Source organism: Chlorocebus sabaeus, chromosome 11 (genome assembly GCF_047675955.1).
Source record: "Chlorocebus sabaeus isolate Y175 chromosome 11, mChlSab1.0.hap1, whole genome shotgun sequence".
Classification (NCBI taxonomy): Eukaryota; Metazoa; Chordata; class Mammalia; order Primates; family Cercopithecidae; genus Chlorocebus; species Chlorocebus sabaeus.
The window spans coordinates 98,958,375-98,973,492 of NC_132914.1; the positions used below are offsets into that span (position 1 = coordinate 98,958,375).

The 15,118-nt window shown below is 34.9% G+C and overlaps 1 protein-coding gene across 3 annotated transcripts in view; it reads left to right on the forward strand.

The window, feature by feature from the left end:
• The window catches only part of MYBPC1 (myosin binding protein C1), a 61,562-nt gene that overhangs the window by 22,552 nt on the left and 23,892 nt on the right, over nucleotides 1-15,118 (forward strand). For all 3 annotated transcript variants that reach the window (XM_073021033.1, XM_037996636.2, XM_073021032.1), the window contains 3 exons: nucleotides 11,647-11,806; nucleotides 13,142-13,246; nucleotides 14,748-14,936. In XM_073021033.1, the coding sequence (XP_072877134.1) occupies nucleotides 11,647-11,806; nucleotides 13,142-13,246; nucleotides 14,748-14,936 (454 nt within the window). The remainder of the gene's footprint in view (nucleotides 1-11,646; nucleotides 11,807-13,141; nucleotides 13,247-14,747; nucleotides 14,937-15,118) is intronic.

Below are 15,118 nucleotides of genomic sequence, written 5' to 3' on the forward strand. Positions count from 1 at the left end.
TTTTTTAATGTTAAAAATAAAATAAAATAATAAAAAGCAGAGTGAGACTTCTACTTTCAACCGTAATTGAATAACAGGAACCAGATTTACCTACTCACTTGAAATAACCACCAAAATAGACAAAATATATGAACAATGGGTTTCAAGACACCGGACATCAGATCGTGAAAGACAGTGACTATGAAATATAATACACAAATGAAGTGAGCCCTATAATTGCCTCAAGCTTATTGCCATAAAAGAGTATCCAGGCAGTGGCACAAGAAAGAAAAAGCTGGACAGAACCCAGTGGACTCCCTAAGTTTAGGACTCGCATTGCACAAGGAGACCAAGGCAGCTAGAGTTCATAGGATACATACTCTGCATACTGGAGGAGAGAACTGCACAGAGAGTCCCCCTGAAGCTCGGCAGAGGATCACGCTCAAGTGTTCAGCAAAGATCAATGCACATTTATGAGGAAACTACCCAAGATTCAAGAAAGGAACATCTGAAAGGATTAAAGAGAAGTGGACTGGCACTCACACAAGGCCAATAGTAGTGCCTGTTCCCCCTACTTAGACGTGAAAACCTCATCATTCACAGTGCATTGAGTAGAGTACTCGGGAAAGCCTTGCCTCGGTTGCAGAAATAATTAACCTTAGACAGTACTGTCATGGACCCACCTAACAAGTCATAAAAACAAGCCTAAAAGATTCAATCAATTTCCAAATAATTTAATTGCATTTCAAAACGAAGCTCAAGATTTATATAGGAATACAAAAATATCAAGCACCCAACATGGCAAAATTAGCAATATTCTGCCATCCAGTCAAACATTATGGTAGAGAAATAAGCAGGAAAACACAGCTCAAAATGAGGAGGAAAGTCAGTTACAGCCAACTCGGATCTCACATGTAAATTAGATTTAGCGGTCAAGCATATGAAAATAGTTGTTTTAACTGTATTCCATATGTTCAAACAGTTAGGTGGAGAAATGTTAAGCTCTTCATTTGAATTAAATAGAGAAAATTAAGTGAAAAAAGTGAAATGAAATGGAAAATATAAAAAGATCCAAATCAAATAACCTACAGATGAAAACAATATGTCTCAGATAAAAAATATGTAGATGGAATTAATGGCTAATTAGACATTGCAGGTGAATTTGGAGACATAGCAATAGAAATGATCCAAAATGAAGCGCAAGTGAAAAAGTCCAAAATAATTTAAAGAATCAGTTAGACTTCCAATTTTCATTCTGGCATGTAATCAACTTAGAAGTTGCCACTCTATCCTAACAACAAGTAAAAAGCTGGACAATCTGAAAAATTAGCAACTCCTTTTAGATATGTCAGAGAATTGAGGATACAGGGCAAACTGCTGAAATGTGAGAGTGGAGTGACACACTGAAAGTGTTCGGAGTGAAAACCCACCAACCTAGAATTCTGTACCCTCTGAAATTGTCTCTCAAAAGTGAAGGAAAAATAAAGACTTTCTCAGACAAACAAAAAGGGAATTTGTTGCCAAAGGATCTGTCTTGCCAAAAATGTTAAAATATGTTCTTCAGAAAAAAGGAAAATAATATAGGTCAGAAACTCAGATATACATAAAAAGAAAGAGTATAAAATAATAAATAAGTGAAGGTAAAATAAACTTTATTTTTCATTTTTCATACTCTCAGTTGATCTAACCAATAACATTTTGTTCAAAATGATAAAAGCAACAATGTATTCCATTAGGTATACTTATATAATTATATTTATGTATTTTTATATATAAGTGAAATGAATGACAGCAATAATACAAAAAATGGGGGAGAGGAATTAGGGACATTTCATTGTTTTAAAGTACGTGCACTACTTGTGAACCACTGTAGTGTTGTTTGAAAGTGGAGTTGGGTTAATTGTAAATATATATCGTAAACTAGGGAAACCACTTTAAAAAGTTTAAAAAAGAGGAAGTAAAATTAATATGCTAATAAAGGAGAGAAAATGAAATCACATAGAATACTTAATTAAAACCACAAAAGGCAGAAAAAAATGTAGAAGACAATAATAGGAACAAAGAAGAAGGGCAACCAATGGAAAATAATAGCAAATATGACAGATATTGGTCCAGCTATACCAATATTTACTTTAAATGTCAATGGTCCAATATACAAATTAAAAGCCCAAGATTGTCAGAGTAGAGCAAAAACATGACCCAAAGATATGTTGACTATAAGAAACCCACTTTAAATATAAAGTTGCATCCCTGAAAGTATAGGGATGGAGAGAGACATACTGTGCTAAGACTAAACAAAAGAAAGTATGAGTAACCATATTAACTTCAGACAAAGCAAACTACAAAGCAAAGAAATTTATCTGGATAAAAAGGAGCATTACATAATGATAAATGGGTCAATAGTCCAAGAAGGCCTAATAATCCTTAACATGTATGCACCTAGAGTCTCAAAATATGAGACAAAAACTGATAGAGAGGCAATGAAAAATAGATGCATTCATTATTATAGTTGGAGACTTTGACATCCCTCTATCAGAAATGGGCAGTTCAGCAGACAGAAAATCAGTAAGGACATAGGTGAATTCAACAGCACTATCAATCTATTGTGTATAACTAACATCTATAGATTACTTCATCCAATAGCAGCAGATCACCCATTCTTTTCAAGAACACATAGCATATTCACCAAAATAGAACACATTCTAGTCCATAAAAACACCTTAACAGATTTTTAAAAATAGAAGTCATACAATATCTGCTGTCAGGGACAATTTAATTAAACTAAAAATAAATAAGTTACAGAAGTGAAACCAAAAATCAATAAATAACAGAAAAATAGCTGAAAATCCCTCAAATTCCTGAAGATTAAACAACACACTTCAAAGAAGAAATCCTAAAAGAAAATTTAAAATATATTGAATTAAATGAAAATGAAAATACAACATATCAAAATGTTTAGGTTGCAGCAAAAGCAGTGCTTAAAGGGAAATTAATAGCAATTATTGCATATATTTAAAAATAAGAAAGACCTAAAACCAGTAATCAAAGTTTCCATGTTAGAAAACAAGAGAAAGAAGAGTAAATTAAATTCAAAGTAAGCAGATAAAAGACATGATACAAATTAGTGCAGAAATAAATGAAATTGAAAACTGGAAATTAATAGAGAAAATTAACAAAAGCTGGTTCTTTGTAAATATCAGTAAAACTTACAACCCTCTAGCCAGGCTAAGTAGGAAAAGAAGAGTCAAGGCTAATTAACAGAAATGAAAGAGGGACATTACTATAAATCCTATGAACATTAAAAAGATAGTTAAGGAATATTATGAACAGCTCTGTGCCCATAAATTTCGCAACCTAGTTGAAATGGACCAACTCCTTGAAAGATACAATTTCTAAAACTCACACAAGAAGAAATAGGCAATCAGAAAAGGATTATCTCTATTAAACAAATTGAATCAATAATTAATAACTTACAAAACAGAAAGCAACAGGCCCCAGTGGGTTTGTTGGTAAATTCTACCAAACATTTAAAACAGAAATTGTGCCTTAATCTCTTTCAGAATACTTCCTAATTCAATCTATGAGGTCAGCTTTATCCTAATACCAAAACCAGAAAATTTCCTACTAATATCTCTCATAAATGTAGATGCAAAAATGCTAATAAAACATCAGCAAATCAAACCCAACCATGTATAAAAAGAATTATACACCAGGACCAAGGGGAACTTAGTCTATGTATGCAATGCTGGCTAAACATTTGAAAATCAGTTAATGTAATCCACCACATCAACAGGCTACAGGAGAAAAATAACATGATTATGTCAATAGATGCAAGAAAGAATCTTTGACAAAATGCATGAAGAAAACTCTCGGCAAAATAAAAATACAGGGAAATTTCTTCTATTTGATTTTTAAAAATCTACCAAAAAAAAAAAAAAAAAAAACACCCAACAGCCAAAGTTACACTTAACAGTGAGAAACTTGACGCTTTCCTACCAAGATCAGAAATAAGGCAAGAGTGTCCTCCTCTCACCACTGCTTTTTAACATCATACTGGAAGGCTTAGCTAATGCAATAAAAGAAAAAAAAAAAAGGTATACAAATTGGGAAGGAAGAAATAAAATAGTCTTTGTTCACAGATGACATGGTTGTCTGTGTAGAAAATCTAAAAGAATTGATACAAAAACTCCTGAAACTAATACTTTACAGCAAAGTTCCAGGATAATACAATGTTCCCATACAAAAGCAATTGTTTTCCTTTATACCAGCAATAAACAAGTGGAATATAAAATTAAAAACATATTACCATTTACATTCATACCCCCCAAAATGAAATACTTAGGTATAAATCCAATCGGTACAAAATCTATATGAGGAAAACTATAAAACTCTGATGAAAGAAATCAAAGAAAAAATAAATAAATGAAGAGATACTCCATGTTCATGGATAGGAAGATGCAATATTGTCAAGATGTCCCAACTTAATCTAGAGACTCAGTGCAATTCCAATCAAAATCCAAGCATGTTATTCTGTGGATATGAACAAATGGATTCTGAATTTTATATGCAGAGACAAAACTCCCAGAATAGCCAACTCAATATTGAAGGATAAGAACAAACTCAGAAGACTGATAATACCCAATTTAATGACTTACTATAAAGCTTCCATAATCAAGACAGTGTGGTATTGACAAAAGAACATAAAAATTGATCAGTGGAACAGAATAGAAAGCCCAGAAATAGACCCACATAAATATAGTCAACTGGTCTTTGACAAAGGAGCAAAGGCAATACAATGAAGCAAAGGTAGTCTTTTCAACAAATAATGCTGGAACAACTGACAGTGAATGCAAACACAGTCTTTATATCCTTCACAAGAATTAAAGTGGGTCATATACCTAAATGTAAAATGTAAAACTATAAAACTCCTGGAACATAACATAGGTGAACACCTAGATGACCTTGGTTATGGTGATGATCCTTTAGATACAACACTAAAGGCACAATTAGTGGAAAATACATTTGGTAAGCTGGACTTCATTAAAATTAAAAACATCTGCTCTGCAAAAGACAATGTCAAGAGAATGAGAAGAGAAGCCATAGACTCGGAGAAGATAGCTACAGAAGACACATCTGATAAAGAATCATTACATAAAATATACAAAGAACTCTTAAAACTCAACAATAAGAGAATGAACAACCTGATTGAAAAATGGGCAAAGAGCTGAAAAAACACCTTTCACCAAAGAAGATATATAGATGACAAGTAAGCATATGAAAAGATGTTCAATGTCTCATGTTATTAGGGTATTACAAATTAAAACAACAATGTCATTCACGCATTAGAATGGCCAAAATTCAAAACACTGAGAACATAAAATGCTTGGAAAGATGTGGAGCAACAGGAACTCTCATTCATTGCTGATGGGAATGCAAAATGGCACAGTTATTTTGGGAGACAGTTTGACAGTTTATTACAAAACTAAACACACTCCTACCATACAATTCAGCAATTGTGCTCCTTGGTATTTACTCAGATGAGTTGAAAACTTATACCCCCACAAACCCCTGCACACAAGTGTTTACAGCAGCTTTTTTCATAATTGCCAAAACCTAGAAGCAACCAAGATATCCTTCAGTAGGTGAATTAATTCATAAACTACAGTACATCCCGACAATGGAATATTATTCAGCACTAAAAAGCAATAAGCTACTAAGCCAAGAAAGACATGAAGGAGCCTTAAACAGATATTACTAAGTGAAAGAAGCCTGTCAGAAAAGGTTACATACTGCCTAATTCCAGCTATAGGACATTCTGGAGAAAGCAAAATTATGGAGGTGGTAAAAAGATGAGTGGTTGCCAGGGGCTGGGGGGAAGACAGGGATGAACAGGTGAAGCATGGAGAACTTTTAGGGCAGTGAAACTATTCTGTATGATACTGTAATTGTGCATACATGTCATACATTTGTCAAAACCCATAGAATGTGCAATGCCAAAAGTGAACTCTAATGGAAACTGTGAAATTTGGGTGATGATAATGTGTCAACATGGATTCATCTATTGTAACAAATGTACCACCATGGTGCAAGATGTTAATAGTCGGAGAGGTTGTGCATGTGTGGGGACATGTGATAGATGGAAACTCTCTACACTTTCCACTCAATTTAGTTGCGAATCTAAAATTGCTCTAAAAAATTAAGTTTATTAATGAAAACAAAAGAAAATTGGAGAAGGAGTATTTCCTCCTCTTCCATTTTCTGGAAACAAAAAAAGAGTATCATTGAACTGTGGAGAACTTTAAGCGGTCAAATATATGTCCCCAAAGACAGGACAGAACTGGAGTTCCCCAAAGAGAAGGAAAAAAAATATATTTAATTAATGATGGCCACAAAGTTTCCAAATTTGGTAAAAACTATGAACTTACAGATGCAAGAAGCTCAATAAACCCTAAGCACAAGAAGCGTTATGAAAATTACACCAAGATCCATCACAATCAAACTGCTCAAAACCAGTGATGAAGAAAAATATTAAAAGCAGATAGAGAAAAATGTCATATTAAGTAAAGAGAAACAAAGGCAAGGATGGCAGCATATTTCTCTGGAAGCATGGCCAGTGAGAAAACAGGAGCAACATCTTTAAAGAACTGAAAAAACAAAAACAAAAAAAAACCTGTCAACCTAGGATTCTATACTCAGTAGAAATAAATTTAAGAAATGAAGGCAAAGTAAAATTATTTTCACATATACAAGAATTGAGAGAATTCATCACCAGCTGAACTGCACTACAAGAAATGTTAGAGAGAATCCTTAAAGTTAGAAGGAAAGTGATGCCAGCTGGAAATATTTTCACAAAAGAGCAAAGAACACCAGAAATAGTAACTACATGGATAAACATGGAAGATTTTTTCTTAATAATTAAGTATTTTAAAAAGAAAACTGTTTAAACAAAAATTATGACAATACATTATAGGGTTTATAACATAAGTATACATGAAATTTATAACAACAAATATACAAGTTAAGTAGGGAAGAAATAGAAGTAAGAATTAGTAAAGGTAAAAAGGGAACTGTACTACTATAAATTTCTTCTACAGATACATCTTGGCTTATGATAATGTTGCACCAGATAAACCCATAGTAAGTTGAAAATATCATAAGTTGAAAAAGCAGCTGGGTGCAGTGGCTCACTTCTGTAATCCCAGAACCTTGGGAGGCAGAAGTGGGCAGATCATCTGAGGCCAGGAGTTCAAGACCAGCCTGACCAACATGGTGAAACCCCGTCTCTACCAAAAATACGAAAAATTAGCCAGGTGTGGTGGTGCACACCTGTAGTCCCAGCTACTTGGGAGGCTGAAGTGGGAGAATTCTTGAACCCTGGAGGCAGAGGTTGCAGTGAGCCACTGCAGCCTGAGTGACAGAGCAAGGCCTTGTCTCAAAAAGAAAAAAAGGCATTTAATACACCTAACCTACTGAACATCATAGCTTAGCCTAGCCCACCTAAACATGCTCCGAACACTTACGTTAGCCTACAGTTGGACAAATCTTCTGGCAACACAGTACACTATGGAGATCTGTTGTTCATCGTCATGGCTATATGGCTAACTGGGAGCTGAGGCTCGCTGCTGCCACCCACTATCACGAGAGAGTATCATACTGCATATTGCTAGCCTGGGAAAAGAACAATATTCAGAATTCAAAGTATAATTTCTGCTGAATGCATATTGCTTTCATACCATCATAAAGTTGAAAAATTGTATGTTAAAACCATCGTAAGTCAGGGACTGTTTGTAATATACATGAAGTGTCATATCACTTGAAGGTAGATTGTGAAAAGTTAAAGAGGTTTGCTATAAACCCTAAAGAAGCCACTAAAATAATAAAACAAAGAGTTATAGCTAATAAATCAACAAAGGAAATAAAATGGAATCATAAAAATATTTAACCCAAAAGAAGGCAGAAAAAGAGGCACAAAGAACAGATGGGACAAGCTGAAAATAAATGGCAAGAAGATTGAATTGCAAGGAGAAATCGAGGAATTTAAGACTTCAATATTCTTCTCTCAATAGTTAATAGAATAAGAAGACAGAAAATCAGTAAGGTTTAGAAGACTTGAACAATACCACCAGCCATTTTGAACTGATTGTCATTTATAGAACTCTCCACTGCACAAAACAAAATGAGTATTATTTTAAACCGCACATGGAACATTTAACAAGATAGACCATATTCTGGACCATAAATAATTCTCAATAAATATTAAAGGATTCAAGTCATACAAGGTATGTTTTCTGACCACAATGGAATTAATTAGAAATCAATGATAGATATCTGGAAAAATTCCCAAATATTTGGAACCTAAACAACATATGTCTAAATAATTCATGGATCAAAGACACCATATGGTAAATCTAAAAATATTTATGACAGGGCATGGTGGCTCACGCCTGTAGTCCCAGCACTTTGGGAGGCCAAGGCAGGCAGATCACTTGAGGTCAGGAGTTCAAGACCAGCGTGGCCAACATGGTGAAACCCTGTATCTACTAAAAATACAAAAAAATTAGCCAGGCATTGTGGTGTGTGCCTGTAATGCAAGCTACTCAGGAGGCTGAAGCAGGAAAATTGCTTGAACCCAGGAAGCAGAGGTTGCAGTGAGCTGAGATCATATCACTGCACTCTAGCCTGGGCAACATGGCAAGACTCCATCTCAAAAACAAAAAAGAAAATATTTATGAACACATCACATATTAGACTTGTGGAATACTACTAAATCAGTACTGAATTTCCCTATAACAATTAAAGAAAAGAAATTTGTAATTAAAAACATTTCACAAAAGAAAATTCAGCTCTAGATGACTTTACTAGACAGTTCTAACAAACATTTAGCAAGAAACAATACCAAATTCTACAAAAACTCTTCCCCAAAATTGAAGAAGAGAGAATAAGAATATTTACCAACTCATTCTTTAAGGCCAGTATTACCCTTATAGTAAAATCAGACAAAGACATTCCAGGAAGAGCAAACTACAAACCATTATCATTCATGAACATGGATTTTAAAGTTCTAAACAAAATTTAGCAAATCAAATCCAACAATATATAAAAATAATGATATGTAATATATCATGACAAAGTAGGGTTTATCTCAGGAATCCAAAAGTTAGTTTAATATTTGAAAATCAGTTAATATAAGTCATGATATGAACAAGTAGAAAAAAATACAACCCTCTCAGTAGACACAGCAAAAACATTTGGTAAAATCCAGGATCCATTCCTAATATAAATCTCTCAACAAACCAGGAAGTAAAAAGACCTTCCTCAACATGATAAAAGACACCCACAAAAATTTTACAACTATTATCCTACTTAACAATGCAAAAGTGAATGCTTTTCCTCTAAAATCAGAAAGAAGAGAGATATGCCCACTCTCACTATTTCTATTCACCATCATACTTGAGCTTCTAGCCAGAGCAACCAGACAAGAAAAAGAAATAAAAGACATCCATATTTGAAAGGAAGAAGTAAAACTGTCTTTATTTGCAGATGACATGGTTACCAATGTAAAAAATTCAATGTAATCAACAACAATAAAAAAACTACCAGAACAACAAGTGTTCATAATAGCATTATTTGTAATATCCAAAAGCTGAAAACAACTCAAATATCCATCAACAGGTGAATCAATAAACAAATTTTAATATATTCATACAACAGACTACTTTTTATTCATACAATAAATACTATATTTATTCATACAATAAAAAGAAATACTGATATATACAAAAACATGGATGAATCTTAAAATAATTATGCTAAGTGAAAGAAAGTATACTAAAAAAGTATTTTAATGAGTTTAAAAAAAAAAACAAAACACTTTAAAAATGACAATTCCAAGTCCTGACAAGGATATGGAACAATGAAAGGTACATACATCACTTTTCCAAATTGAATGTACCAGCAAAATGGTACATCCTCTTTGGAAAATCGTTTGGTAGTTTTTAATAAAGTAAATGTATTCTTACTATACAATTCTATGATGCTATGTCTAGTCATTCACCCAAGAAAAATGAAGACATGTCCACACAAAAACCTGTATATGAATGTTTTTAGCAGCTTTGTTCATAATTGTCAAAACCTAGAAACAACCCAAAAGTCCAATTGTACAAACCCACAGTTGGTACATACATGAACTAACTACACATGGAATATACAATGGAATACTACTCAGCAATAAAAAGGAATGTACTAGTTATACATGCAGCAACAAGGAAGGATCTAAAAAGTATCATGCTAAGAAAAAAGTCAGAGGCAAAGGCTACATACTGTTGGATTCAGTTATATGGCATTTGGGAAAAAGGAAAACGAAGGACAGATATTAGACCAGTGGTTCCAGCAGTTCCAGGGTGTAGGGTGTAGTTTAATTGCCAAGGAGCTTGGAGCCACGTTGAAGGTGATGGAAATGGTTTATATCTTGACCGTGGTGGTAACACAAGTTTGTCAAAATTCATAAAACTATATTTCTAAAAAGTGTGAATTTTGCTCTATGTAAATTACAGTGTACAAGCAAACCAACAAAACAAAATATAGAAAACTGAAGATGATAGTGTAACATGAGCCTATATAAACTTTTTTTCTCACATTAAAAAGAAAGGAGATGGATTAGCTTTGGGAGTGAGAAAAATAAAAAATAAAAACAAACAAGAACATCTATTATAATCTTACATTAGAATTTGGCTGATATGAGGAAATTTTGTTCTGTTACAAAATAGAAGAATTAGAGAATTAGTTCAGGTATTCTTACTATGACCACAATCTTAGGTTGTTGAAGACTTATGAGTCCTAATACAGACACAAAAGAGTAGAGAATTTACCTAGTAGTTAGTGGCAAATAACCAGATTCTAAATTACTTTGACCTTCTCTCTTTTTCCTCTTTGTATATTGGCTATTTATTGTCTTATAGAAGATACCACCTGGGAATCAGAAGAATGTAATCCTGCTTTAAATTTCACGTTTAAGAAAGAAGAAAAAAAAGTGAAAAATAGAAGAAAAAGAAAATAAAAGAAAGAAAATATAATAGGAGGTTCAACCTCACTCTGTCTTTACTTTGGGAATTAGATGTTTATTCTTTTATATTTTTGCTAGAAGAAGAAAGTGGAAAATTGGCCTTGCAGCCTTCTTCAATCCTTTTCAGTATTTTAAAATTTTCCAAACATCTAAGAAAATGAACAAATCATTATTTAGTTGCTGATAGGAGTTTGAGGGTTTCTAATTTCATAGACAGGGCCTCCTCTCCTAGAATGACATTTCTGCACTTGTATTTTTAGCCCTCCAATTTTCTCTTGGGAAAGTTGGTGGCTAGTGGGCTTTGGGATCAAATCCCAATTCTGCTACTTCCTACCTGTGTGACCTTGAGCAAGATAAGTCTCAGTTTCTTTATGTGTAAGATGGTATCACAACACCTTGACATTAGAGTTGGGGAAGAATTAAACTGAGAAAATATATAATAGGCATGAACATTATATAGTTACACTATATAGTCTGCCAAATACACTATATAATCTATACAGTCTACACTGTATAGTCTGCTCAATTCCTCAATTTATAAGACACTCTGAAGTAGCCCTTTTTTGTGTGTAAATCATGCCACATTTTGTTTCTCTCCTTCTTAGGCTATTATGGAAGGCAGTGGCCGGATAAGGGCAGAATCTTACCCTGATAGCAGCACTCTGGTCATTGATGTAGCTGAAAGAGATGACTCTGGTGTTTACCACATCAATCTGAAAAACGAAGCTGGAGAGGCACATGCAAGCATCAAGATTAAAGTTGTGGGTAAGTCCTCCAGGTAAACACACTTCTAGAATCAAGGTGACATGTCAAGATTCAGAGTAGACTTTCCTTCTTTGTCCTTCCCTTCCATTTCCTTCCTTTGTCTTTCCTTCGTCTTCTTTTTTTTCTTGCCTAGAGGACTTATCATTGGAGGAAGAATAGCTAAGGTCAGCCATTTGGGGTTGCTGGTCATTAGCTCTCCAAAGTCATATTCCCTTTTGGTGCCCTTTAAACATCACTGAAACACAGTTGCTAAATAACTTCCCACATCACAATCATTACAGAGGGATAAGCTCTGCCTTGGTCCTTAGACAACTATCTAAGTGCATTTTTCCTAAGCCCAAAACTGAGTAAAATGAGTCTAGCAGAATACTACTGTTCCAAGGTCTGATGCTCTCCTCTTCTCACTTTAGTTTCTCCTTAAATGACATATTTCAAATTGACCAAAAACTAAGGTCATTTTTATCAGACACCAAACTATACTTACAAGATACTGTGACTTGCCATTTCTGACTTGGATTTCTACCAGCCAACATCTTGAGTCTTGTAAAACTCCTTGATTCAGTTCTGCTGGAAGTTCACTTTGTAGTTAAAAACAACAACTACAACAACCACAACAACCATATTCGACATTTAGACAATAATTTCTTGGTTGACATTTTTCAAGGTACGGAATGAGAGTTTTGGGTTTCACATGGGGCTTATTCTGTAATGCTGGGACACTCATTTAAGGGATTGGGAGACATCATTATTTTTATTTGGGACGAGGGGTGGGCTTATCTTCCCTTATCCCATATTGAGCACAAAGTTTTGCCCAAATTAGTTACTAACTTGTGTTAGTCTGTTTTCACGTTGCTGTTAAAGGCCTACTAGAGACTGGGTAATTTATAAAGAAAAAGAGGTCTAATGGACTCACAGTTCCTTGTAGCAGGGGAAGCCTCACAATCATGGTGGAAGGTGAAAGCCATGTCTTACATGGCAGCAGACAAGAGAGAGAGAATGAGAACCAAGTCAAAGGGGTTTCCCCTTATAAAACCATCAGATCCCTTGAGACTTACTCACTACCATGAGAACAGTATGTGGGAAACTGCCCCCACGATTCAATTCTCTCCCTCCAGGTCCCTCCCACAACATGTGGGAATTATGGGAGCTACAATTCAAGATGAGATTTGGATGGGGACATGGCCAAACCTTATCATAAGCATAATTCAGTAAACATGGAAAAGTCTCAGAAATAACAGTTTCTATGATTATCACCAAGAAACGTATTTTCCTATTAACTTTTTTTTCTACTCCCTCTTCCTTATTTTACTTTATCCTATTTTTTGTGTGCCACAGACCTCCCTGATCCTCCAGTGGCACCGACTGTGACAGAGGTGGGAGATGACTGGTGTATCATGAAGTGGGAGCCTCCTGCCTACGATGGAGGGTCTCCAATCCTAGGTAACTGCCTGTTGGTTAGTCTGTGTAACTGCCAGTACAGTTGTGTCCTCTTTACGCATCTTAGTACACAGCACATTTTAAAATATTGCTTTTAGAAGAAAACCTATTTTACTGTGACTTTATGCATTCAAAATGAAATATATATGTTGAGATGCTCTGTAATTACTCGAGATTTAAATAACTCTGATGAATATCCTCTGATTGCCAGTTTTCTTTTTTGTTTGACATTTATACACACTAATTTTGAGGCAACTATAAGGCTAACTTCCACTATCCTAGCCAGTGAATGTCTGATTCTACATGATTTTGTCTATGAGGAAATGTCTTTTAGAATTAAATAATTACACTGAGCGTGGTGGCTCATACTTGTAATCCCAGCACTTTGGGAGGCCTAGGCGGGTGGATCACTTGAAGCCAGGAATTCAAGACCAGTGTGGCCAACGTGGTAAAACCCCACCTCTATTAAAAATACAAAAATTAGCTGGGCATGGTGGTGCACGCCTGTGGTCCCAGCTACTCGATACTCCGGAGGCTGAGGTGGGAGGATCACTTGAGCCCAGGGGCATGAAGGTTGCAGTGAGCCAAGATCACACCACTGCACTCCAGCCTGGGCAACAGAGTGACACTCTGTCAAAAGAAAGGAAAGAAAGGAAAGAAAGGGAAGAAAGAAAGAAAGAAAGAAAGAAAGAAAGAAAGAAAGAAAGAAAGAAAGAAAGAAAGAAAGAAAGAAAGAAAGAAAGAAAGAAAGAAAGAAAGAAAGAGAGGAAAGGAAGAGAAAGGAAGAGAAAAGAAGAGAAAGAGAGAGAAAGAAAGAAAGAAAGAAAGAAAGAAAGAAAGAAAGAAAGAAAGAAAGAAAGAAAGAAAGAAAGAAAGAAAGAAAGAAAGAAAGAAAGAAAGAAAGAAAGGAAGGAGAGAAAGAGAGAGAGAGAAAGGAAGGAAGGAAGGGAGGGAGGGAGGGAGGGAGGGAGTAAGGGAGGGAAAGGAAAGAAAGAGAGAAAGAAAGAAAGAAGAGAAAAGAAAGAAAGAAAAAGAAAGGAAGAAAAAGAAAAGAAAGAAAGAAAGAAAAAAGATGTAAATGCTTAGAAGCATTTGCTTCCCCTATGCCATGAGAAGTTTTTCTCTTTGCTAACAATGAGACTTATGAAACTGATCATTTCCCCCTTCTTATCTTCCTTGCTGGGACTCAGAGTCAACTACATTGGCTCTGATCATATTGTTCACCTACAGTGACTAAGTTGCTATGGTTGACTTATCTGTGATCCATTTTTTTCTTTTCTTTATAGTACAATTTTAATTTCTTAGTCCCATTATTTTCATCTCTATTTTATATTAATATTTATATTCTCTTGGAATAAGGTAGGTTACAAATATTTACATACACATACGACTATTTCACATAGATTGATGACAAAATGCAAAATTTTAAGGACTTCTAATATCTGACAAAGTTTATTTTCAGAGACCAAGGAAAAACCTGAGTTTTCATTTTGCATACCTGCAGGATATTTTATTGAGAGGAAGAAGAAACAAAGTTCCAGGTGGATGAGGCTGAATTTTGATCTCTGCAAAGAAACAACTTTTGAGCCCAAGAAGATGATTGAAGGTGTGGCCTATGAGGTCCGCATCTTTGCAGTCAATGCCATCGGCATCTCCAAGCCCAGTATGCCCTCCAGGCCTTTTGTTCCTTTGGGTAAGTCAAGAGAGATGAGTCTTTGTCATGAGCATCATTGCCCCAGTATGTGACTGCTTTCTCTCTGATCCCTAGCTGGAACAGGCCTGGACGCTTCTTAGAGTGGTAGGTGGCAGGAGCTTGAAACAGTTAGGGACAATTTTATGTGTCTAAGAAATTAAAAAGTAGGTTAGGTTAGGTTG